Here is a 24562-nt window from a genome sequence, read left to right as displayed (position 1 = left end):
TTTTACTATTTCTACCCAAGAATGGTAGCACAGTTCCCCATTGGTGATGAGACTGAATTCTGCTGCCAGTGTGGAAGGAGGATAGTACTGCAAAAGTACAGCATATGCCTTTGTAAAAACAGAGCCTTAGCCTGGATTTTCAACAGAGACGAGTAGGTCTGGAAGCCTAGGAGAGTTATGGATGAAGCTGGCCCAACAAAGGCAGAGAGCTTGCCAAACTTATTGGTAGACAAGGAACTTGGCACTGATAATGCATTACCTACCATCATGGAGGAGCCTGAAAGAGAGATGATAAATGAGCCCTGCCAAGCATATTCTAAGAGGCTGGAAAAACCGAGAAGCATAAGGGAAGAAGTTTGTTGTCTCCCTGGACCTGAGCCTCAAAGTAACTGTCTGGGTATGAGAGAGTTCAGGGAGTTCTCTTATGAGAATCTGATTGGCCTGTCCAGTGTGAAAATTGTAGGCCTTGTCTAGATGGGCTAAAGTGCCAGAGCAAAACGCCATTAAACCTCCTTACAGTGACACTAAAGCAGGAGTACAAAGATTGACTTTATGATCTGCTGTTATTTCTTTCTGATCTTTATTATTTATCTTTCCAATTAAAGGATATTTGGTATATTTTGTATGGGTCTGCCGATATTTTAATATTAAAATATTTAAGTTGTTGCTCTATAATTGATAAAGGTAAGTAGGGAGGCAATTCATTTTGTCTATCTACTTGTCTAAATGTCTACTGATGCGGCTGTCCATCTAATGACCTCTTAGTCTTACTACCAGTGTCAATCTGTTGAAAAAACTCAGGAATGTCGTTTTCAGCATTCAGCAACCACATGTAGATAATTTATGTACACTGTTGTGCCACTATGTTTCATATGGATTGTATCGTTTATTAAACTGTCAAGTATTTGTGCCACTGCTCTATCACTAATTTTAGCCAGCCATCTTACAGCAGCCTTTGGCCAAAATGTTGAGAAAATTTGGACATTTGTGAAAAGATCATTAGAAAACAGACTGCAAATGACTGTAAATGAATGGCAATGCTATAAATAGTAATGTAGGAGCAAAAACTTAGTTTTAAGCTTGTCACTGACAACTTCAGCTGCACCCAAAATGACAGTGATATACTTATAATCTTTTAGTCCTTTTACTGGACTTGTACAAGCTCCTAAAAAAATGTGCAATTGTTGATGGACTGTACCATGCAAATTTTAAACTTAAAAACTTATCATCACAGTCTCAATAGAACAGAATTGGATGTTGGACACATTATTATAATGCATGGCTTTGACAGGGGAGTATTGTTTTTTTTGGATGTCACAATATTGTAATTTAGAATACCTCTTAATAAGATCTATAGCCAAACTTAGTTTTAAGCTTTTTACTGACAACTTCAGCTGCACCCTAAATGACAGTGATATTCTTATAATCTTTTAGTCCTTTTACTGATGGGGGTCAAAACAGTACCTCGGGTGATTCCACAATCTTTTGCATTTTTGCACTAGCTCAGTCTCACAGGAAATTACTTTTCTCACGTTCATTTTTGAATAAAAGGACAAATATCATATATGCAGAGAATAATAAAGACAATGGCAAAATCAAAAAGATCAAAACAAGTCGTAAGGCAATCACATAATCACATACTTTACTAAGATAACTAATAAAGTGCAATTCTCTGAATTGAACACAGGTTAAAAAGTAGATTTAAACATATGTAACACTGACACAACAGGTGGTAAAGGGCCATCAAAACAAAAATGACAGCAAATAAAAATAAAAAAGAGGGAATGGGGGAAAAACAGTGACGAAGTATTGTCAAGAAGAGAACCTCTTAATGTATAGTTTCAAAATGAATCCCATCAACACAGCCAGGAACACAAATATTTGCCAGCTGCATTGGCAGACAGTTTGTAAATAAGAATACCCAGTACTCAAAGGTTGCAGAAATTCAATCTAAGGTACCTAGGTTAGTGCAAATCATAGTAGTAGTTCATTTTTTTAAGTCTCTTCCATGAAGTCCCTAGAGAATGGGAGTTCCTTCCTCTTCCAAGATGCCTCAAGAATCCAACGGGCAGCCACAGTAAAAAACTGTTTGGAATTGTGTCATAGTTATAACATAATCAGCCGTTATATTGTAAAAGATGGATTGCTATAACTTACTGTGGGCATTTATACAAGGGGTCCTTAATTTGCCCTGCTTAATCAAAGCTGGATGTCATATTTGATGGTGTCAGTCTTGTCAATTAGCAAGGTAGTGTCAATTAGCAAGGTAGACTAGACTGGTTGGGAACTGGTGTTTATTACACAAACCCACAGTCCCTTTGAAGTCACCAAAGAGTGTTAGCTGGGTATGTCTTAATACGATTTGATATACATCAAAATAAACTTTGTATAAATTCATATCTGAGAAGGTCGGTAGGCATATTTAGGATTACTGCAATTGGGGACATCACATGTATGTCAAACTTATCTGGTAATTTATAGAGAGGACATAGAAATGAAGATTGTCCTAAATAATTAATATGTCATGGTCTTATTTCATATGCATCTGTGGGTAAATGTATGCTCAGTTGATAGAATGCATTACATTGTTTCTATGATGTTCTGGTAATAATTTTTTTTTTTTTAAGAATTCTCTACTAAACCTGTGTGGGTAGAGGATGTCAGAAAAAGCTATTATAAAACACCATTCCTGAAGTTCAAATGATTCTTTGGTACTCCTTAGCTTCTGTTGCTGTTTCCTGATATAAGGGAGCGCTAAGCTAAAAATAATACAAATTTATTATAAATAATAAACACAATAAAGTTAAATATAAAATGTGGAACCAAGAGGTTAATACTCAAATATTGACATATGTTATATACAGCTTGCAGACTGTTAAAATCAAGGAGTAAAGATGTCCCCTCAATCGTTACTATAATCCAAAACTGTGAGGTACTCCTTTAGTTATTCATCTACAGTTCTGGATTATATGATTCTTCATTGTGTGAATTCTTAGTATCTGCTTTACAATTTATTCTTCACCATAATAATTATTTTATTTTTAATTCTCAATTTTTTTTACAGTTGGTAGGCACGGCCATGGGGACCAAGTTCGCCCCAAGTTACGCAAATCTCTATATATGACTTTTTGAGGACCAGTATATTTGGGATTCCCATTTTAGGGCGAACGTGGTCCTCTAAGGCAGATATATAGATGACCTTTTTTTAATTTGGGATGGGGATATGCACTCTATTTCTCTTTTTATTTCTTGCCTCAACACAAATGGCTTTGGTCTCCGATTTACTATTAATTCTAATTCTTCTAGTATGAATTATCTTGATATTAATGTGTCTATTAATTATAATAATTTTGTATTATTTTTAGCTCAGCGCTTTTTTATCTTTATTTATTTTCTATAGAAGTTTATAATCGGGCACTAGTACCCGTTTAAGAGAGCTGTAGCTATACAGTTCACTGATTTACACTGTCATTTAGTGCCTGTCTTGTTTTTGTTTTCCTCATATAAGGACCTGATTACAACTGGTACTTAGACAGTGTTTATTGTGTATCAACACATTTTGCTCAAATACTTCCTCATGGGATCATTCTGGTTTTGAGAGTAGAAGGATTTTAACAATTGATACAAAATAATTCTAGACTGCAGTACAAAACAAGCAGTGAGGTTTGATTCATACTTCTATAACTTCTGCAATTGCAACACTTGCCACTGTTGCAACAGTGGTTAGTCTATGGAATTCAAATAACAGCAGTGAACCGACTGCTGTATTAGAGTACAAATCACTCATCTAGATTAGGAACAGTACTTATACTACACAGTTTAAAATTTTGGAATCCATAACTTTCCCAGCTTCCCTGACCACAATTTTCTTCCCAGCTTCATCGATATCCTAACTTTGTAAGATTTAGTTGAATATTGACTGAAGGACCCAGACACAACTTCACAAAAATTACGTCTACATTTAAATTCTTTTCCCCTGTTCTCACTTAGGAGTGATATTCCCAAATGTATTATGTCCCTGTTTAATATTTAATAGAGGACCACTTATATACATGGTAGGACTAAGGAATAAAAAAGTACTATAGCTACTATTTCATAATAATGCACTGTTAATGCCATAGTGTACAAATATTACAATACAAATATATAAAGATCTTTTTTCTTTTCAGGACCTCCGAGGCAGTGTGGTGAGAATTTGTAAGTTCTTAGGGAAGGAATTAGATGATGCACAAATTGACTCAGTTGTAGAACATTCAACTTTCAAAGTCATGAAGGAAAACAAGATGTCTAATTGGAGTCAAATGTCACCAGAAATACTGAACCAATCTAAAGGATCCTTTTTACGCAAAGGTACTGTATGAGGAATTTATTCTTTGTAAGTGTTAAATAAATATTTGCTTACCATAACCATTTGTATTGTATATTATACTAGCTACGAGAGAATTGGATTTGTATTATATACAAGCCACTAGAGAATGGGTCCTCAAATCATTAGGGGGTCTGACTTACGTGTTATCCATTTTTCCCCCCAGGCTATCAGTAGCTGTAAGGGTACAAATATCTAAGCAAAGAGACGCTCAGTCAAACAGGCGCAAAAATAATCAAAGAAAGGCAGCTTGTAGCAAATGGAAATAGGTAACACCAAAACCTATAGACAAAATAATAAAACAACTAAAAAATTTGCTGACAGGCGCCAATCAAGTAAAGCAAATCTATCAAACATGTGCTAAACACAAGGACAGTATTCTAAACAAAAAATAAATAATGCAGAAAATATTTTTCTTTTTCTGCATTATTTACTTTTTGTTTAGAATACTGTCCTTGTGTTTAGCACATGTTTGATAGATTTGCTTTGCTTGATTGGTGCCTGTCAGCAATTTTTTTTTGTTGTTTTATCAGTAGCTGTGTTGTGAATTGTAGTGTTATTTGTTACTCTATTGTACTGTTATACTATAACACCTGAGGGATATGACAGACTCACACTGATACTCCTACCTTACCACGAGAGAGTCCCTGGTTGATCACCACCCTTCTAGCACCCGCTACCGCACCAATCCAAACCTAGGGAAAAAAAACAGACATGTCACCAGAAGGCAAGAGTACTCATGGTAAAATAACAAAGTGTACATGGTGACGGTTATGGATATAGACACTTCTCTATACCACTCTTGCCATTCCCTCGAGTTGCTCTGGGCCTGGGCATGGGTCTTTGAATACCCTGGACAAGGAAGAATCCCACTCGAGTATTCTACTCACCACTCTACTGGTGAGGGCCCTTGCCAAGAGGAAGACTGACACAAAAAGGTGATACTCACTCACTCTTTGTCTTCTCCAAGCACCCATCCACACTCCATCTATCAGCAACTATAAGAACAGGGTGAAAGGATCACAGTACACCCACAACTCTCTCTTCCAGCTGGAATGTACCACATATGCCACATACGCCTATATTAGCTATACCACAACAGTCTATGGTCAATAGTCTATGTGACCAGGTATTGAACAACTTACAACTCGCTAGCATTAGGAGCCGTGCACTACCGCATCATAGTCATCATCAACATGTATTTATATAGCGCCAGCAGATTCTGTAGAGCTTTACAATTGGGAACAAACAGAATAAAACAATACTGGGTAACACAGACACATCCACACAGTTTCAAAACACCAATACAGGACACATGGATGGAAAGGGTATACCAGGAGAGCTACGAAAATTTTGCCCAGAGGCAGGATAGGAACAATATTGGTGGTAGAGAAGGACACAGGATCGATGATGGGACTTTTTTGGGTGAGGCAAAGATCCTCATCTTGCCCCATGGAACGAGATAGGGCATTGGCCTTAGAATTCTGGGATCCTGGCTGGTGTGATACCTTGAAGTTAAACTTGGAGAAGAACAAGGCCCATCTAGCTTGTCTTGGATTGAGACACTGGGCTAACTTTAGATACAGAAGGTTTTTATGATCTGTGATGACAGAGATGGGATATTTGGCACCTTCCAACAAATCACAAATTAAAGAAAAACTGGCGCTATAATTGCTTTCACACTTTAAACATCAGCAATCGCCCGCAGCTGTAAGAGGATGGTGCTGGCACCCCCCAGAAAATTGAATATAAAACACAAGAATATACAGCGCTGGGAGGAGCTTCACCCAAGTGTATATTGATTGATATAATATCAATCAATAAATAAAACAAATGTATCCAAGACTAAAAGTGCAAATGAACAATTTAATAACAAACAAATCAATCAAAGACTCGAACAAATCTCCAGTCATATGGAGATTACCATGAATAATGCAATGTAAAAGATAAAAAAACAGCATTAAAATATACAATAGATGGTACTGCCGTATTTCTTAGTAATGGTGTATATAGCTTGGACATCCAATCCAATATAAGTCCCGAATAGAAATAATCTGCTCACTGGGCAGTAAGCCGTTGAACAGTTGAACAAAAACAGGAGTACCGATGATATGGAATGAGGGACGTGTCTATGGACTTGATATTGGACTGGGGATTAGCGTGTGATCTACACTTACAAGTCCTCGTGGAATCCGCTGATAGTCTAGCAAGTCCCGACTGATACTCCTCCGTGCTGATGCTGTCAGCATGTCGGCTCCGATGTGAAGAAGCAGGTGCGCACCTGTGAAAGCTCTGTGTGATTCACTTCTACCGCAAGAGAGTAGAGAGGAAATTAGCAGAAGTGCTCTGCTCAGAAAACAGTGTGCAGGCTGAACCAGGGACATAGGAAAACAATATATGTTTATATAAACAATATATATATAAATAATTAGTACTATTATTATTATTATTATTATTATTGTAGATTTGTAAGGCTCTGCAGTGCCGTACTGTAGAGAAAACAGTACATACATAAAACAGTGACATACAAGGAAGACAAAATAAATACAGACCTGAAAACAAAAAGTATGAAGGACCCTGCTTACATTCTAAGTGGAATAGGGCACAGCTGAAACAAGAGGAGTAAATGTGTTTCAGAGTGGAGATTGGGATAGTTGTGAGGGTGCATTAGTGTGAATAGTGTTATCGAGGATAAGGTCACCTCTGAAAAAGAGATGGGTTTTCAAAGAGCATCTACAGATTTTAAGGCTGTGGGAAAGTCTGAGCTTGGTAGGGAATTCCATAAGTGGTGAGCAGTGCTGGAGAAGACTTGTAGGCGGGAATGAGAGGTGGTTACCATAGATGAAACAAGACGCAGGTCACAAGTAGATCTAAGAGGACAGGAGGGACAGTATTTTGATATGAGATTTGAGATGTATGTAGGGATAGTGTTGTTTAGGACTATATAGGTAAGGGTTAGTAATTTGAATTGGATTCTGGAAGACACAGGAAGCCAGAGTAGGGATTTGCAAAGTGGTGCAGCAGATATGAAGCAGTGAGAGAGGAAGATCAGTCTTGCAGCAGCATTTACGATGGATTGAAGTGTGGATATATGGGTGTCAGGAATGTCAGATAGCAGGAGGTTGCAATAGTCAAGACGGGAGATGATCAGAAAATGGATAAGAGTTTTAGTAGCATGTTGAGTAAGAAAAGGGTGTATTCTGGCAATGTTTTTAAGGTGGTGTTGACACTACTGGGGGCGAGTCTGGATGTGAGCAATAAAGCAGAGAGCGGAGTCAAGTGTGACGCCAAGGCAGCGGGCTTGGGAGATTTAGGAAATTGTGGTGTTATTGACAGTGAGGGAGATTTGAGGGTAGGTGGTGACTCTGGCAGGAGGGAAGATAATCATCATCATCATTTATTTATATAGCGCCAGCAAATTCCATAGCGCTTTACAATTGGGAACAAACATTAATAAAACAATACTGGGTAATACATACAGACAGAGAGGTAAGAGAACCCTGCTCGCAAGCTTACAATCTATAGGACAATGGGAGTTTGAAACACAAGGACATGTGCTACATCATATTGCACACTGGACCAGCTAGAACCCAAAGGTAAAAGTACTGAGTGGGCTGTGTGTGTACCATTGTTGGTCAGAGGGATGTTGTCTTGTGTTAGCAGTGTAGAGGGTGGTAATAGGGGAGATTAAGATGGTGGTGAGGAATATCATAAGCTTGTCTGAAGAGGTGGGTTTTCAGAGAACGCGTGAAAGTTTGGAGACTAGAGGAAAGTCTTACTGTGCGAGGGAGGGAATTCCACAAATTGGGTGCAGCCCGAAAAAAGTCCTGCAACCGAGAATGGGAGGATGTGATGAGAGTGGAAGAGAGACGCAGATCTTGTGCAGAACGGAGGGGTCGAGTAGGGAGATATTTTGAGACAAGTGAGGAAATGTATGTCGGTGCAATTTTGTTGATGGCCTTGTATGTTAGTAGAAGACTTTTATATTGGATTTGTTGAAATACAGGCAACCAATGTAGAGACTGACAGAGTGGCTCAGCAGAGGAAGAACGTTTTGCAAGGAAAATCAATCTAGCCGCTGCATGCATAATAGATTGTAGGGGTTCAAGTCTGACTTTGTGAAGACCAGTAAGGAGGGAATTGCAATAGTCGATACGGCAGATGATGAGTGCATGAATTAATGTTTTTGCGGTGTTGTGTGAGATATGTGCATATTCTAGAAATGTTCTTTAGATGTATGTAACATGATTTAGATATGGAGTCGATATGGGGAATAAATTATAGTTGTGAGTCAAGGATTACACCTAGGCAGTGAGCTTGCGGGGTGGGATTTATGGTCATGTTATCAACAGAAATAGAAATGTCAGGCAGGAAGCTTCTGTTTTTGGATGGGAATATTATTAATTCAGTTTTTTAAAGATTGAGTTTGAGTTGGCGAGAAGACATCCAAGATGAAATGGCAGAAAGACAGTCAGTAACGCGAGACAACACAGATGGTGAAAGATCAGGAGAGGAAAGATAGATTTGTGTATCATCTGCATAGAGATGATACTAAAATCCAAAGGAGCTTATTAGTTTTCCAAGAAAAGTGGTGTAGATAGAGAATAGTAGAGGACCTAGGACTGAACCTTGCGTTACTCCAACTGATAAAGGAAGTGGAGCAGAGGTGGATCCAGAGAAATTAACACTGAAAGAGCGATTAGATAAGTAAGATGAGAACCAGGATAGGACAGTGCCTTCAAGACTTAGGAATTGTAGCGTTTGTATGAGGAGAGTGTGGTCAACAGTGTCAAATACAGCAGAGAGATCAAGGAGAATTAGAAGAGAGTAATGGTTTTTACTTTTTGCTGTGATCAAATCATTGACAACCTTGGTCAGCGCAGTCTCTGTGGAGTGTTGAGAGTGAAAGCCTGACTGAAGAGGATCCAATAGATTGTTTTCTGTAAGAAAGTGGTGTGTGAGGTGATTGTAGGCAATTCGCTCGAGAAGCTTGGAGGGGCACGGGAGCTGAGAGATGGGGCAGTAAATTTGCGAGAGAGTTTGGGTCATAATTTTGTTTTTTAAAATGGGAGTAATCCCTGCATGCTTGAATAGTGATGGAATAATACCAGTAGAGAGAGATAGATTACAGATTTTAGTTAGAGGGGGAATAAGCACAGGAGACAGGGACCTACTAATTTGTGAGGGAATGGGATCAAGAGGACAGGAGGTAGAGTAGGAAGATGAGAACAGAGTAGAAACTTCCTCTTCATTTGTGGGATCAAATGAAGAGAGTGTGTTAGAGGGTGCTACAAAGGAATTGAGTTGATTGCTTGTCGAGGGAGATGATACCATTTCAAGTCTGATCTTATCTATTTTGTCCTTGAAATAGGACGAAAGATCCTGGGCACGGATGGTAGTTGGAGGATTTGGGGCGGGAGGATTCAGAAGAGATTTAAATGCGTTAAAAAGGCATTTGGGGTTAGAAGCCTGAGCATGGATGAGAGATTGGAAGTATGTTTGTTTTGCAGTGTCCAGGGCATGTCTATAAGAGTGGTAGATACCAGTATATGTGATGAAATCATTAGAGGTGCAAGATTTATGCCAGTGATGTTCTGCTTTACGAGAAAGTTTTTGTTTACTTTACTGTGCCACGGTTGGCAAAAAAGTCTACACGGAGTATGTAGTGTCGCTGGAGCCAAGTGATCAAGGGCAGTTGCTAGGGTTTGGTGAAAGTCAGGGGAGGAGAATATAGAAATTGGGGAGAGAAGGTGTTGGAGAGAGGTGGAAAACTGTTGAAGATCAATAGAGTTGATATTCCTGCGGTTGTGAGGAGGCTTGGAAGAGTTTGACACTAGGGAGGGTAAAGAACTGGGGGTAAGCGAGTATCTAATAAGGTGATGATCTGAAAGGGGGAAAGGAGTGTTAAGGAAATCCGAAGCTGAGCATAGTCTAGAGAAAACAAGATCAACACATCCTGATGAGTAGTGGATTCAATCCAATGGGAGAGATCAAGTGTGGAGGTTAGAGAGAGTAGTTTGGAAGCAGCATTGGAACGTGGATTAGAAATAGGGATGTTGAAATCATCCATGATGATGGTGGGGATGTCAGAGGATAAGAAGTGAGGGAGCTACGCAGAGAAGTATATAAGAAATTGTTGGAGTGGACCAGGGGAATGATAGATGACAGCAGCACGCATAGAGAAAGGGTTAAAAATCCTAACAGCATGAACTTCAAAAGATGTGAACGTGAGTGATGGGACATTTGGTAGAACTGTGAACGTGCAGTGTGGGGAGAGAAGTAGTCCAACCCCCCTCCTTGTCTGCCTCCTGGTCTGGGGGTGTGGGTAAAATGGAGACCACCACGTGAAAGGGCTGCAGGTGAGACAGTGTCTGATTGCGTGAGCCATGTTTCTGTTATTGCTAGAAGGTTGAGGTTGTTTGAGAGGAAGAGATCCTGCACAGAGGTAAGTTCTTTACAAACAGAGCGTGCATTCCAAAGGGCACATTTAAAGGACTTTGGAAAAGAGGGGAGACAGGTGATGCATTTGAGATTTGCTGGATTTCTGTAGTGTTCAGATATAAGCGTGTGGGAGAAGTGAGGGGGACCTGGATTAGGTGATATATCACCAGCTAATAGAAGCAAGGAGGAAGAAAAGTAGGAAATATGATTGTTAGATGGGTGTCTTTTTAGTTTCTGGCGGCAGGGTGAGGCTGTTAAAGTTATTGAATTTAAATAGGAAAAGAGTTCATGAGTGTTCACTAGAGGCGAGTGAAGTAATGATGGGGCAATGTGGACAGAGGTGTGTGTTGCAGGATGGGTGAGGGATGATATAGTCCTAAAGATAATGCCATGAAAAGATAGAAACAAAAATATTTTGGCAAGCATTGGGATTTATGAGTAAAATTGCAATAAATAGGGAATTAAAAGAATTATCTAATTGCAATGTCCTGTATAATCAGAGAATTAGTGCAGAGTGAGCCTGTAGCAAATGTAGTTTATTCATGGATGTCTGGATAGCATAGAGTAATGATTTGGGGAGCCATGTGGGGGAGTGGGTGGAAGTGTTGTATGTAGAGAAATAAAGAGCAGGTGATTGAGTAGCTGAGTTTCTGGAGAGTCATGAGGGAGGAGAGTGGTTTAAAATCATTATAATTTCTTCCTACTTGTGATGGCAGACAAAGCATTAAGTAGAATTGAAAGCACAGTGATGAGATAGGGGACTGAACTAGCTGTAGCATGGGTAGGGAGTGGCTGAGCAAGTAGTACAGCAGGCTGATTAAACAGAGGCAATGTTGCAGGTAAAATAAACTGGCAAATAAAACAAACGTTCATGAGCTGAGTAAACAATAAGATCAGACTACATAGCAGTCTTCATGTTGTGAAGCTTGTAGCCAGAGAGAGATTGATATATCAGGGGTAGAATATGGTTTTTCAAGTGAATACTGACTATTGTCCTTGTGCTGTTGTGATAATAGGCAGAGTGTTCTTCTCCTGTTTCCTCTTGTTCTTGTTTCACTCCGGTATAACTCCGAATTATGCTGTTTACATTTTTTGTTTACACTTGTATCTATACACTTAGAGCTATATACACTAACTATGCAGCCATGACTGGCTTGCAGCCATTCTACAATGAATATATCTGGTTAACAAACACATGTGATCAGTGTTCTTCCTTCAATCAGCCCTCAATAAAGCCCCCCCCCCCCCAACAAACACTAGCAATAAAAGGTTTAAACAAATAAATAGTGAAAGGACAACTTGCAATAAGGCTGTAGTAATTACCATTAGAAATAAAATTGCACTTTCTTAATTTCAGATCAGACTCTGTTGCTCTTAATGGCTTTATTTTTAACTGGTAACTTTAATTATATATTTTGTTTTTTTTATTTGCATTCTTTTGTGAATTTATAATTCACATAGGCTTAGGACGTATCGTGCATGTCTTGTGTATGAGAGCACAGCAGCCCTGCCCCCGAATTCAACAGCGCGTGAGATTCGTGCCTTGATGAATTTGGGCGTGTTCAAAGCCAACATACATGCATTTTAAACCAAATGCAGGTTGCATTCAGTATACATTCCTTGATGAATCAGGCCTGATATGTACCCGGAATGCAAATTGTTCTATTTTTGGTATGTCCATAGGTCCACAGAGATAGACAAACATAAATCTTCAAAGTGGTTAATAAATCACTATTTAGAGCTCCACTTAAACTACAGTATGTTCACCTCTTAGTGCAGAGCAATGCACGGCAGGCCCATGTGTGTTTAACCCATGAGTATCGACTCTAAAATATCAAGGCAGTGTACTACAGAATTTGAATGGTATTTTTGCAACTCTTAAAATCTTGCTCTATCTATACTTTTTTCACTAACTAGCCTCAGCACATAATACAATCTAAAGACATTATGGAAATTAGTTCAATGTACATTACACATGGTGGCATTATGTGGGTTTTTTGGGAAGCTTTGCAGTAGTTTTGTAAAAAAATACCTTGTTGTGACATTGTTCTTCCAAAAAGGTGTGCATTTATACTGACATACCAGCCTCCAGATTACAATATCATTGTTCTGTTTCTTGCAGGAACCGCTGGAGACTGGAAGAACATATTTACGGTTGCCCAGAGCGAATATTTTGATAAAGTTTATCAAGAGAAGATGAAAGAGCTCAATACAAGTTTTTATTGGGAAAAATTATAATCATTGAGTCGTACTACTTCAAATATGTCTAGTAGACAAAATGCATGCTATATTTTAATCAATCGCTCCTTATATTGCATAGTAATTATATCTTAAATATGCCTAATTAAAACAAATGACAGTCTTAGCATTAGGTCTGAATTTTGAGGCTTTATTGTCTTGGTATCCAAGGCAAAGACAGCAAATATTGCCTCCAAACCTATCCTGACTTATTATTTTCAATACCATTTAAAGGGTAACTACTATAGTTTGTATCTTAATGGCAGACTAAATTCTCCAATATTGGTATGTAGTTTAGATTTAAATATATATTAACACTATTCCCATAAATTATACCAGCACTGACCTCAATTGTTTATACAATCATTGATCCCATTGATAATACAAGGACTGCGCCTATTAAATATAAAATTCTGCCCTCATTAATTCTATCGGCACTGCCCCCTTGATAACGTCTGGTTCTTCCCCTTGATTATGCCAGCCAAGGGTGGACTGGGAATTTAAAGTTGCGCTGGAAAAAATTCTGAAAATGGCCTCATATATGCAGATGGGGCCAACAGAAAAGCAATTGGGGTTATTACACCATTAGCCCTAGCCACATTGGTGTATGTGAGGCAATGCAACATGCAATGGTAGGCGGAGTCACAGCAAGGGCAGGTGGAGCCTTTTTAATAGGCAGATCTAATACACAAGAAGGCAAAGCTATGTAATACAGAGAGCATTCCAGTGACTGGCATACAATACAAATAACATCCTAATAACCTATATATAGTACAGAGAGCATCTTAGTGACCACCATACAAAACAGAGAGCATTCTAGTGACAGCTATACAATACAGAGAGCACCCTATTTACCAATATACAATGCAGAAAGAATCCTACAGTCCACCATATAATACAAGGAGCAATTTAGTTATTTTTAGTATTTTTTTTTATTTTTAGTATTTTAGTTCCAGCCATAAAATACAGAGAAGGACCCCTCCTCAGACTTTGTGCCCCCCAACTTTTGCTTTGTCATACATTGTGTCTGTGTCAGAAAGCGCTTCTTATTCAAATAGTTTAAAACCTAATAAAAAAACAAAAACAAACTAACAGTATATTTTTTTAATCTTTTTAATGTTATAAACCAACAAAATGTTCAACAATGTAATAGCAATACAAAGATAAATAATCATAAACAGGCAGCACAAACTAACAGTATATTTAATTTTATTTTTTCAAAACAATATACATTATGGTGCTCTACAAATTCACACAAACACACACTAACTTTCAGGCTGTCAGCTGCACGTGTTCCAGCGCTGTCAGTAGATCCAATTCCTTTCTCTGCACTTGGTCTGGACAGGGTCAGACTGGCCTGCCGGGGAGCAGGGATGTCCCCCGGTAGGCGCCGACCCCTGTAAATTCTTCCCCCTTTTGTGGGTGGGGGAGCGGGTACTTTAAAAAAAAAAAAATATATATATATATATATATATATATATATATATATCTACTATATAAATGCCTAGTGGCGTGTGGAAAAAAAAACCAAGCTGCAGCGCCACCTGCTGGGCAGAGTTATACACTGATCTATATATTTCTTGAAGGAGAAGTGACAGTTGGGAGTGGTTGGTGTTTGCCAGGGGGGACAGTGGGGAGTTTTTAACACCTTAAGTAGCTTGATGAAGGATGTGGCGATGAAGATGAAGGATGAGGTGATGGAGAAAAATGATGAGGTGATGGAAAAAAATGATGAGGTGGTGACATGTGGACAAAACCACGTTAAAAAAGGGCGCTTGCGTCGGGAAGTAGCGCTCTTCCCCTGAGGAGGCCTGGGCTAGGCCCAAATGCATGACAAGAACCTTTTTAACACCTTAAGTAGCTTGATTTGACTAGAATGCATGAGTATCATGCACGGGTTAACTTGTATATATATATATATATATATATATATATATATATATATATTTACCACGTCGCGGCGCCGGCTCCCCTCCTCCCTCCTCTCTGCTCCATTCATATTGAATGTCGGGCATGACGTCGTCACGTCACGCCCGACATTGAGTGAGAAGCGGCGCAGAGAGAGCCCAGCACGCAAGAAAGAAAGCAGAAGAGAGAAGACAAGAAGAGAAGAAAAGAGATGAAACAAGCCAATAGGAAGGTAAGTAAGGGAGCGGAGACAAGGGGAGGGAAACAAAAAGCCACAGAGTGATGAAGAGGAGGGGGGGACAGAAAGCCACAGATTGATGAAGAAGAGGTGGGGACAGAAAGCCACAGAGTGCTGAAGAGGGGGGGACAGAAAGCCACAGAGTGATGAAGAGGGGAGGGACAGAAAGCCACAGACTGATGAAGAAGAAGGGAGGAGGCACAGAGTGATGAAGAAGAGGGGAGCACAGAGTGATGAAAAAGAGGGGGGGAACAGAGTGATGAAGAAGAGGGGGAGGAAAGGCACAGAGTGATGAAGAGTGGGGGGGACAGAAAGCCACAGAGTGATGAAGAGAGAGGGGGACAGAAAGCCACAAAGTGATGAAGATGAGGGGGGAGGAAGGCACAGAGTGATGAAGTAGAGGAGGGGCAGAAAGGCACAGAGTGATGAAGGGGGGGAGCAAAAAAGGCAGAGTGATGAAGAGGGGGGGCAGAAAGGCACAAAGTGATGAAGGGGGGATGAAGCAGCATTGCACAGTGTGATGAAGTGGGGCCGGGTGAAGGGGGGAAAGCAGCATGGAGGGCGCAGTGTGATCATAAGGGGGCACAGCGTGGTGATGATAAGGGGACACACTGTGTTCATAAGGTGGCATAGTTTGGTGATGATGAAGGGGCACAGTAATGTGTGTGATGGCACATGGGGCTTGTAGCAATGGAGTGTGTGTGATGGCACATGGGGCTAAAATCACATAATTTTGCTTTTCTTTTTTCCTACATTATTATTAAACTCAATAACACTAACTTCAAGTAATTTGAAGTCAATTTTGACCACCTCACAGTTCACAATATTATTTTCATACACTTGCAAACAAAGACTGCAGAGAGCTGGCTGGATGCTAAGCGACAGAGCAATGACTCAAACACACAGCAGTTCATAGCACATCTAGGAAACATTGCCACACATCAGTGGCAGAAAAGAAAAGTGGTGCAAGATGGAATTGCCCTTGGGCCCTCCCACCCACCCTTATGTAAGATATTGAAAAGGACATGTACAGTTTAACAAAGTAAGCACTCCAGCGACAAGCAGTGCCACTTTTGTGGCTGAAGTTCTTGGTTTGTTTGGGCCCCCACAAAACAAGCTACCTATAGCTTAGCTGCCTTAAGCCTAACAGTGCTGTCAATGAAATCTACATTATTAAACCATGTCTGCTCGTGCTGTATCTTTATTCTCCTTTTCACCTGTGGATACCTCCCTGTCATTTCTGAAGAACTGCCAAACTTATGTAGACACAAGAATTGATATTACAACTGGAGTGACATTAGATCTGCTTCTGACAGACTGTGACACAGAACATTTGGGCAGTATGAAATCTGTAATGTTGGAATACACTGCATTGAACAGAGATTTAAACCAATATATAGATGCAGTCGGGGAGGCCGAACTTAAGTTAAAACGTGACCCACCAGATGAGATCCCGGATTTAAGAGAGCTTGTACATGAGAGATACACTGCGCTTCAGAAGAATAATACAGAGGAGGCCCTAAGGCAGGATGATAAATATGTCCAGTTTAAAGAACAGCTAAGAGACCTGAGAAAACAAATGGGTGTGTCACTGGCCCCTGCAGACTAAGCTTTGTAAGACGAAGACGAGAAGATCGCCGTCACCCTAAGCACATGGCCGTTACAGTGAAACTGAGAATGAATCATGAAATCAGTTGTGGTTCATTTTATCGCTCCACCGATTCCTTTGATTACTGTGGTAATTCTACAGCTAATACATGGCGACGAGCGCTGACTACCCCGGGATGCGTGCTTTTATCATACCAGGACCAATCCAGAGTGCCAGCCAATGCACTAAAAAGTGCCATTGAAATTCACAGCAAAAAGCAAATTCATCACTGAGCTTCGAATCAGCCCCAATTCCCCAAAAATTATAATATTGTTAGGTACCTTTGACGTAAAGTGCAGATTACAAACACTTTGTGCAATATTGATGAAACAGCAGCAAAGTGGAAGGTTTGAGTATTACATATACACGTCTATTTAGACATCCATGCTTACATTACTTCTGCAAGCAACGCTGTTTTTTGTTAATAAAACTGTTGTCTTTATACCGTTCAAAAAAATTAAAAATAATCCTCCACCATTCTTTGGATGTTGATAGTTGATAGTAGGATCAGGTGGAGTTATAGCAGTGGTGTCACTAATTCTGGTCAATTATTTTACACTAGACAAGACCATATGTCAAAATGTTGTGCTGGGTCATCTACATCATCAATGGGTGTCTAAGATTTTTGCAATGCACACAACAGTATATAGCACATGTAGGTAACATTGGCACACAGCGGTAGTGGTGCAAGATGGAATTGTCCTTGGGACCCCCCCACCAACCCTTATGTTATATCTTAAAAAGAAAATGCACTATTGAATGTGAAAATGTCTGAATCATTCAGAAATGTTCTATAAATTACTGTATATACTTTATTTGACCCCTGATAAGCTGCATAAGATGTGGCTGTTAGGGCTCACGCCCCAGGTATCAACTCCTAGAACCGCTTCAGAGGTCTTCACCTATAGCAGCCGCCTTTCTCGTAGAGCTAGATGCGCTCACAGGTACTGGGATGCCCCCAGGTCTTGTTCTCTAGTAGTAGGAGCTTATAACCTGCGAACGTAGCGCAGGTGTTACACAGAGTTGGAGTGAAGATCCCGGCAAAGGGTCCAGGGACACAGGAAAGACAGCAGCGGCAGAATCCAGGCCAGGGGTCAAAAGGTCACAGGCAATTCAGCAGCCTCTAATTCCAAGCAAGGGTTTGGGGTCACAGGCAAATAATCAGCGTCTAAATCCAAGCAAAGGGGTCAAGGTCACAGGGAAATCAACAGCGTCAGTATCAAGGCAGAGGTCGGCAACAGAAAAGTATAAATATCAGGAACAGCAACACAGCAGAAAAAGTATGCTAGGAAGCAGGGACTATAACCGGCAGGGAGGCATTGCCCATTCCTGCCTTAAATACCAGAATGGGCCAATGAAAATGTTTGGGCAAAGGAGGGAATAATCAGCCACCTGAAGCTATAGTAATTCTTCAGTTGCGCACGCGCTCGGCTGCCCTGGATGCCGGGACGCGGCGCTACAGACTGAGAGTGTCCTGACCGTTGCCTTGGCCCCAGCGTCCCGGTCATCATGACGACGGCCGGGACGCTGGGGCAGAGAGGAGAGCAAGTCGCGGCGGTGACCGGAGCCGCCACGGCTCGTGACAGTGGCCAACACAGTCTACAGCCTGCTAGCGGAATTGTGGAGGGACAGGCGATATCATACATACATACATCCTTGAGTTGCCCCATTGCTAAGAACCTTTGGTCTGCAGTACATACAGTTATATCCCAGGTCAATAAGACACCAATCCCATTTTCTCCAGAGATGGCACTCCTACAACTCTTCCCATCACAATTGACTTATGGAGACCGTTATGTAGTTGGTCATATTTTTATTGCAACTAGGGCGGTGATTGCCCAAGCATGGAGAACTCCTGTTCTTCTCCCGATTGCGAAGGTAATATCCAAAACTCAGCTAAGTTGCGAAATGCATACATTAAGTGTCCCATACTCCTCCTCTGCTTCCTCACCTCATATGGTTTGGTCCACACGGAACGATTACATTACCCAGAGTCAGGCCCCTCAGGATAATGTAAATGCATTATTATCGTCTTCTCAGTAACTCCCCAACTTAGACAAGTGTGTTCATAACATATATACTGTGATGGGAATTTCAAAATATGTAATGTAAATTCTTGGATATCAAGTGTGTACTTCCATTCCCCCTTCTTCCCCCCCTTCCTTTTCCCCCCATTTTAATGTATGTTTTTTTTTTGAATACCAAGTACACTGAAAACTTCAACAAAAATTATTATTGCAAAAAAAAAAGAACATGCACACTTTAACAAACCAATAACTTTAGCGACAAGGAGTGCCACTTTTGAGGCTGATGTGCTTGTTTGGGCTTCCACAAAACAAGCTAACAAAGGGATTAAGGCACCTAGGGTAACAGTGCTGTTAATGAACTCTACTGTGGCAAGATGTTGTTGTCATCATCCTCAGCCTCATCCTCATCTTCATCAGTTTGTACATCATTCTCACACATTATTAATTCATCACCGCTGGATTCCACCGTTACAGAAGTCTCAGTATTTTGATGTAATTGGCGGGAAAGGCCTTCCTTGTGGAAACTGAAGTTCATTTTTATGAACATCATCTTTTCCACATTTTGAGGATGTAGCCTCCTACACCAACCGCTGACAAGGTTTCCAGCTGTGTAGAAAAATCTTTCCGAGTACACACTGGAGGGTAGGCAGCTTAGGCAGTGCAAAGTGAGTTGGGACTTGGGTGTCCAAATTACCTTTTTTTCCTCCCAGTATGTAAAGAGACTGTTTGATGTGTCTATTTCTATGCTTTCGTTAAAATAATCCTCCACCATCCTTTGGCTGTTGATAGATCAGGTGGAGTTACAGCAGAGGTGTCATGTCTTTTGGTCAATTCTTTTAGACCAGACCAGATGTCAAAATGCTGTGCTGAGTAATCTGCATCATCCCTGGGTCTCTTGGGAAAGCTAAGTTTTGTCCTAGCAGCAGTTGATTGAGAAACTGAAGGAGACACTGTCTTGTCACGTAACACTTGAGCTGTCATCTTTCTCCTTGCATCTCTTGAGATCTGGGTCAGTTAAAAACATAGAGAAGACAGCTCTTAAACGTAAGATCAAGCACAGTCGCCAAAATGTAGTGATCCGATTTCAAGATTTTGATAACTCTTGGGCAGCACGGTGGCTTAGTGGCACTTCTACCTCACAGCACTGGGGTCATGAGTTTCGATTCCCGACCATGGCCTTATCTGTTTGGAGTTTGTATGTTCTCCCTGTGTTTGCGTGGGTTTTCTCCGGGTGCTTCGGTTTCCTCCCACACTCCAAAAACATACTAGTAGGTTAATTGGCTACTATGAAATTGCTCTTAGTTTCTCTCGGTCTGTGTGTGTGTGTATGTTAGGGGATTTAAGCTCCAATGGGGCAGGGACTGAGTTCTATGTACAGCACTGCGGAAATAGTGACGCTATATAATTAAATAGATGATGATGATCAGGGCCAGACTGGTCATCTGGCACTTCTGGCATTTGCCAGAAGGGCCAATGGCTGTATGGGCCGGTCCGGCTCCCTGCGCTTCCGATTCCTGCTGCTTTTACTTTCGTGCAGCGACGCAATATGACACCATGCGCATAGGAGCCTTCGCGATATGCGGTCTGATGAGGGCGTAGAGTGCTGAGGTAAGTTGGTGTACTCAATGGGTCTCTATTCTTATTCTTTGCATTCCGTTCGGTGGATAAGGAAAATGGTGCAGGGGGATAGTGACCGGTACTGCAGGAGAGTAAGTAAAAATGACTGCGGGGGGGGTGGGGGTGAGTAAGAGTGAGTGAAAATGTCTGCAGGGGGAGGGAGGGGTTGTAAGAGTGAGTGAAAATGTCTGCAAGAGGGTTTTGTAAGAGTGAGTGAAAATGTCTGCAGGGAGAGAACAAAGTGAAAATGACTGCAGGGGGGAGTGAAAATGTTTGCAGGGGGAAGGAGGGATTGTAAGAGTGAGTGAAAATGTCTGCTGGGGGGGAACAAAGTGAAAATGACTGTGGGGGGAGTGAAAATGTCTGCAGGGGGGGTTGTACGAGTGAGTGAAAATTACTGCAGGGGGGTAATGGCTGTAGGAGGGGGTAAATAAAAATGGCCAACCTGTGTGGGGGACAGTCTATGTCTCTAATGTCTGAGGGGTTCAGTATATAAATATAATGTGTGAGGGAAGGGGGGTTTTAATATATTGTGGGAGGTAGGCTATTAAACTATTTGCAGGTAGGGGCTAATTATTGGGTGCTATTTTATTTGTGGGGTGATGGTGGGGCAATTTAATTTAATAGTGGGGCCTATCAATTTTAAGATGGGGTGATTGTACCGTAAATTTAATGCTGGGGTGGTTTAGGAGCTATTAATTGAATGTGGGGCCGTTTGGGAAAAATTAGGTCTATTTATTAAATGTGATTATGAGTTATTTAATGCCTGGGATGGTTGTGGGAAATGGTTATATTTATTTAACATAAATGCTATTTAATTTCTTGCTGGGGTTGTTTGGAGGGAGGGAAATAGGTTTATTTATTAAATGGGAATACTATTAATTTTATGTCACGGCTAGCTGGAGGGAAATAGATGTATTTATCAAATGTAAATACTAATATTTTAATGTTGGGGCTGGAGTGAGGCCTAATTTTAAAACGTGGGTGCTATATTGATTTAACACCGGTTAGAGTTTTTTATAGTTCATGTACCCATTTTTTTTTCCAAATAGGGCCCCCAACATTCCAGAATCCAGACAAGCTGCAACTGATTTAAAGGTACAAGCAGCCACAAGTGGCGAAAGTGACAATAACAGGTAGGAGAGAGCAGGACAGTCTTCCAACTGTCCTGAATTTGGTCTGTGAATTTCCCGCTTAGTCAGGATTTGGGAGGCATGTCCTGCTTCACACTGTACTGCTTGTGAAGGCAGAACTGTGTGCACCTAACAGTAGTGCTCACACTATTGCCTGTGTATTTGTTGAGAATGTGTCTAATAACCATATTACATCATATGAGCTCTGCGCCTCATGAGATATATTAATCTTGTGAGACTGAGAGCTTCCCTGCTAACTCTACAAGAAATTCTCACCCTGATGGATGTCACCAGCATCAGAAGCATAGATAAATACAGTAGACTGGGGGTGTCATAATGTGTCTGGGGGGGTTGTGTGATGTGGATGGGGAGGGAGTGATAAATGTAATGTTTTATTATAATGTATGTATCAATGCCCCCATGATGGCCACGCCCCCAACATTATTTGTCCACGCCCTTGGCGCCGCCGCCGCCGCTCAGTGGCGGCACACATTTTTTTCCTGCTCTTCAACAGAGGTTGGCCAGTATGCTTCAAATGCCAGGGCTGATTTTTAGTCCCAGTCAAGCCCTGATGATGATGATGAACTCTCGGATCCTGGCTAACCGAATAAAGTGCTTGATCTACAAGTCCGAAATACTTAACGCAATTGCTTTATTTCAGCTACGTAATTGCTTTATTTCAGCTCCTCCTTCAATTTCTCAAGCTGTTTTTCCAAAAGTCTAATTAAGGGAATCACTTGGCTCAGGCTAGCAGTGTCTGAAGTCACTTCACTTGGAATCATTTCAGCATATTGCACAACACGGAAAGTATTCTCCACTGCGCTTGACTAAAATATATCCCCTCTCCTTTCCCAATGTCATGGCTTGTGGAGCAAGCGTGGATGGCTTTTCGCTGTTCCTCCATCCTCAGAAGCGTATACAGGGTGGAATTCCACCTTGTTAAGACCTCTCGCTTCTGTTGGTGGCAGGGCAATTTGTGTGCTAGATCAAAAAACAGCCAGTATTTAAATTTTTTTTTAGATATATGCAACCTGATTTAAATATAGAGTCAATGGGCCTGATTCATTAAGGAAAGTTAAGCAAAAGTAAGTAAGGCAAAACCATGTTGCATTGGAGGGGAAGGTAAATTTAAAATGGGACGGCAGATTTATATTTGGAGTAGTGTATGTCCTAGATCAACTTTAAATTTCAGTGTACAAATAAGCTGTCATGTATTTGTGTGCTACATGAAAAAACAGACAGAGTTTTTTATTGTACACATAAGGAAAACAAATTTGCACCCCTTGCATTGTAAGATGGTATGTCCTGGATAATATTTACTCCTTATTGCCTTACTTTCCTTAATGACTGTCACACTTCAATGTAAATCACAGTTATGGAGCCCAGGATGTGATAAAGGTGTTTATTAAGCAGGTTTAAATCAGAAAACACAGAAAATAGAACAAACCAAATATTGCTGATACATGCTCATACACATGGATTTATGAGCAAAGCTGAATATTGGTAGCAAAGGAATAGAACAAATGCAGGCAGAATGGCTGAGTGGATAGAAAACCGGAGTATTGATGTCAGCAGTAGCATGAGAAAGTCCCAGAACACAGGACGAACAGGAGAACACACCCAAAAGGAGTATCAACAAGACAACAATGACCAGCACAGGTAATAGAGAGCGGCAGGTATAAATAGGAAATCACCAGGTGTAGGAGATAATTAGTGACACAGGTTAACCCCTAGCAATGACAAAGGATAAAGCACATTAGCAGCACCTCTTGTGAATAGAGGTACTGCCAGATAATACATAAAGTAACAAGCGCTACGGAATATGCTGGCGCTATATAAATAAATGTCGATGATGATGTTGATGAAGTCCAAAGGTTCTGAAGGCAGGAGCTGCCCATACAAAGCAGGATGCAAATGCAGAAAGCTGTTGTCAGATCCTGACAATGTTAAACATATATTATGGTTAGACTGATCAGTAAATAAAGTCTTTCTCACCCTGGATCTATAGACCAAAGGGGGTTTATAGCATAATATCAGCTACACAGTTAGTAACCAACAGTCTTACAGTGCATATACTCAGGGCTGGTGCCAAGTTTCACAGCACCCTAGGCAAAACTTCAGCCTACCGCCCCTGCTCGCCCCAAAACCATCTTCTCAGCCACTCACACACACACTTGACTTTTCAAAATAAATGAATACAAATTCTGCATTTATTGTTTAGGAACAAACACAGGATTTGTAGAGAGGAGTTTCCACTCCATGCCACCAGGGTGGGCAGGAACATCACGTAAGGGGAGTTGCTATAATTTTATACAGTGCTAGGCTGCTCTACAACCCCTTCCTATGCTCATCAAATAGACAGGCAATGCTGTGTACACTACTATTAGGTGCACGCAGTTTACCCTTCACTAGCAGAGCAGTGTGAAGTAGGACATACCTCCCAATTGTTCTTTCATTGGGGACAAAGTCCTGACTGAGCAAAACAAGCAAACCCAAAATCAGGACTGCCCCATCAGATTCAGGACTGTTGGCAGACTTTCCTGCTTTCTCCTACCTGTTCTTGAAGCTTTCCTTACCTGCAGCTGCTGATGGCTTAAACTCAAATGCTGCTTGTCTGGATCTTGGGATGTTGTTGCCTTGTTTGGAATAAAGGATAGGTACATAAATTATGGAAAGTTTAGCAATGAGAGAACCCTCTGGGCCTTCCTCCCCAAAATCAAGAGCACCCAAGTTTAATAATTAGGCCTCCCTCCCTGCAAGCAGCCCAGACCTTAAATTAATATAATTCCCATTTAATAAATAGACCTATTTCTCCAAACAGCCCTGACATTAAATTAATAGAACTTCCATTTAATAATAAATTTATTTCCCTCCTATGAGCTCCAACATTAAATTAATAGTTTTCACATTTAATAAATTGACCTACTTCCATCCCAAAAGTCCCGA

The 24562-nt window shown here is 40.7% G+C and overlaps 1 protein-coding gene across 1 annotated transcript in view; it reads left to right on the top strand.

Moving 5' to 3' along the window:
- The window catches only part of LOC142107967 (sulfotransferase 2B1-like), a 66426-nt gene extending 52293 nt beyond the window's left edge, over positions 1 to 14133 (top strand). The window contains 2 exon segments of the mRNA XM_075191642.1: positions 4170 to 4350; positions 12930 to 14133. Coding sequence (XP_075047743.1) covers positions 4170 to 4350; positions 12930 to 13045 — 297 coding nt within the window. The 3' untranslated portion in view covers positions 13046 to 14133.
- Positions 14134 to 24562: the final 10429 nt, after the last annotated feature.

This window comes from Mixophyes fleayi, chromosome 11 (assembly GCF_038048845.1).
Source record: "Mixophyes fleayi isolate aMixFle1 chromosome 11, aMixFle1.hap1, whole genome shotgun sequence".
In the NCBI taxonomy this organism is placed as follows: domain Eukaryota; kingdom Metazoa; phylum Chordata; class Amphibia; order Anura; family Limnodynastidae; genus Mixophyes; species Mixophyes fleayi.
The sequence above is the reverse complement of the archived record's forward strand: the minus strand, read 5'-3'. Positions and strand labels throughout refer to the sequence as shown.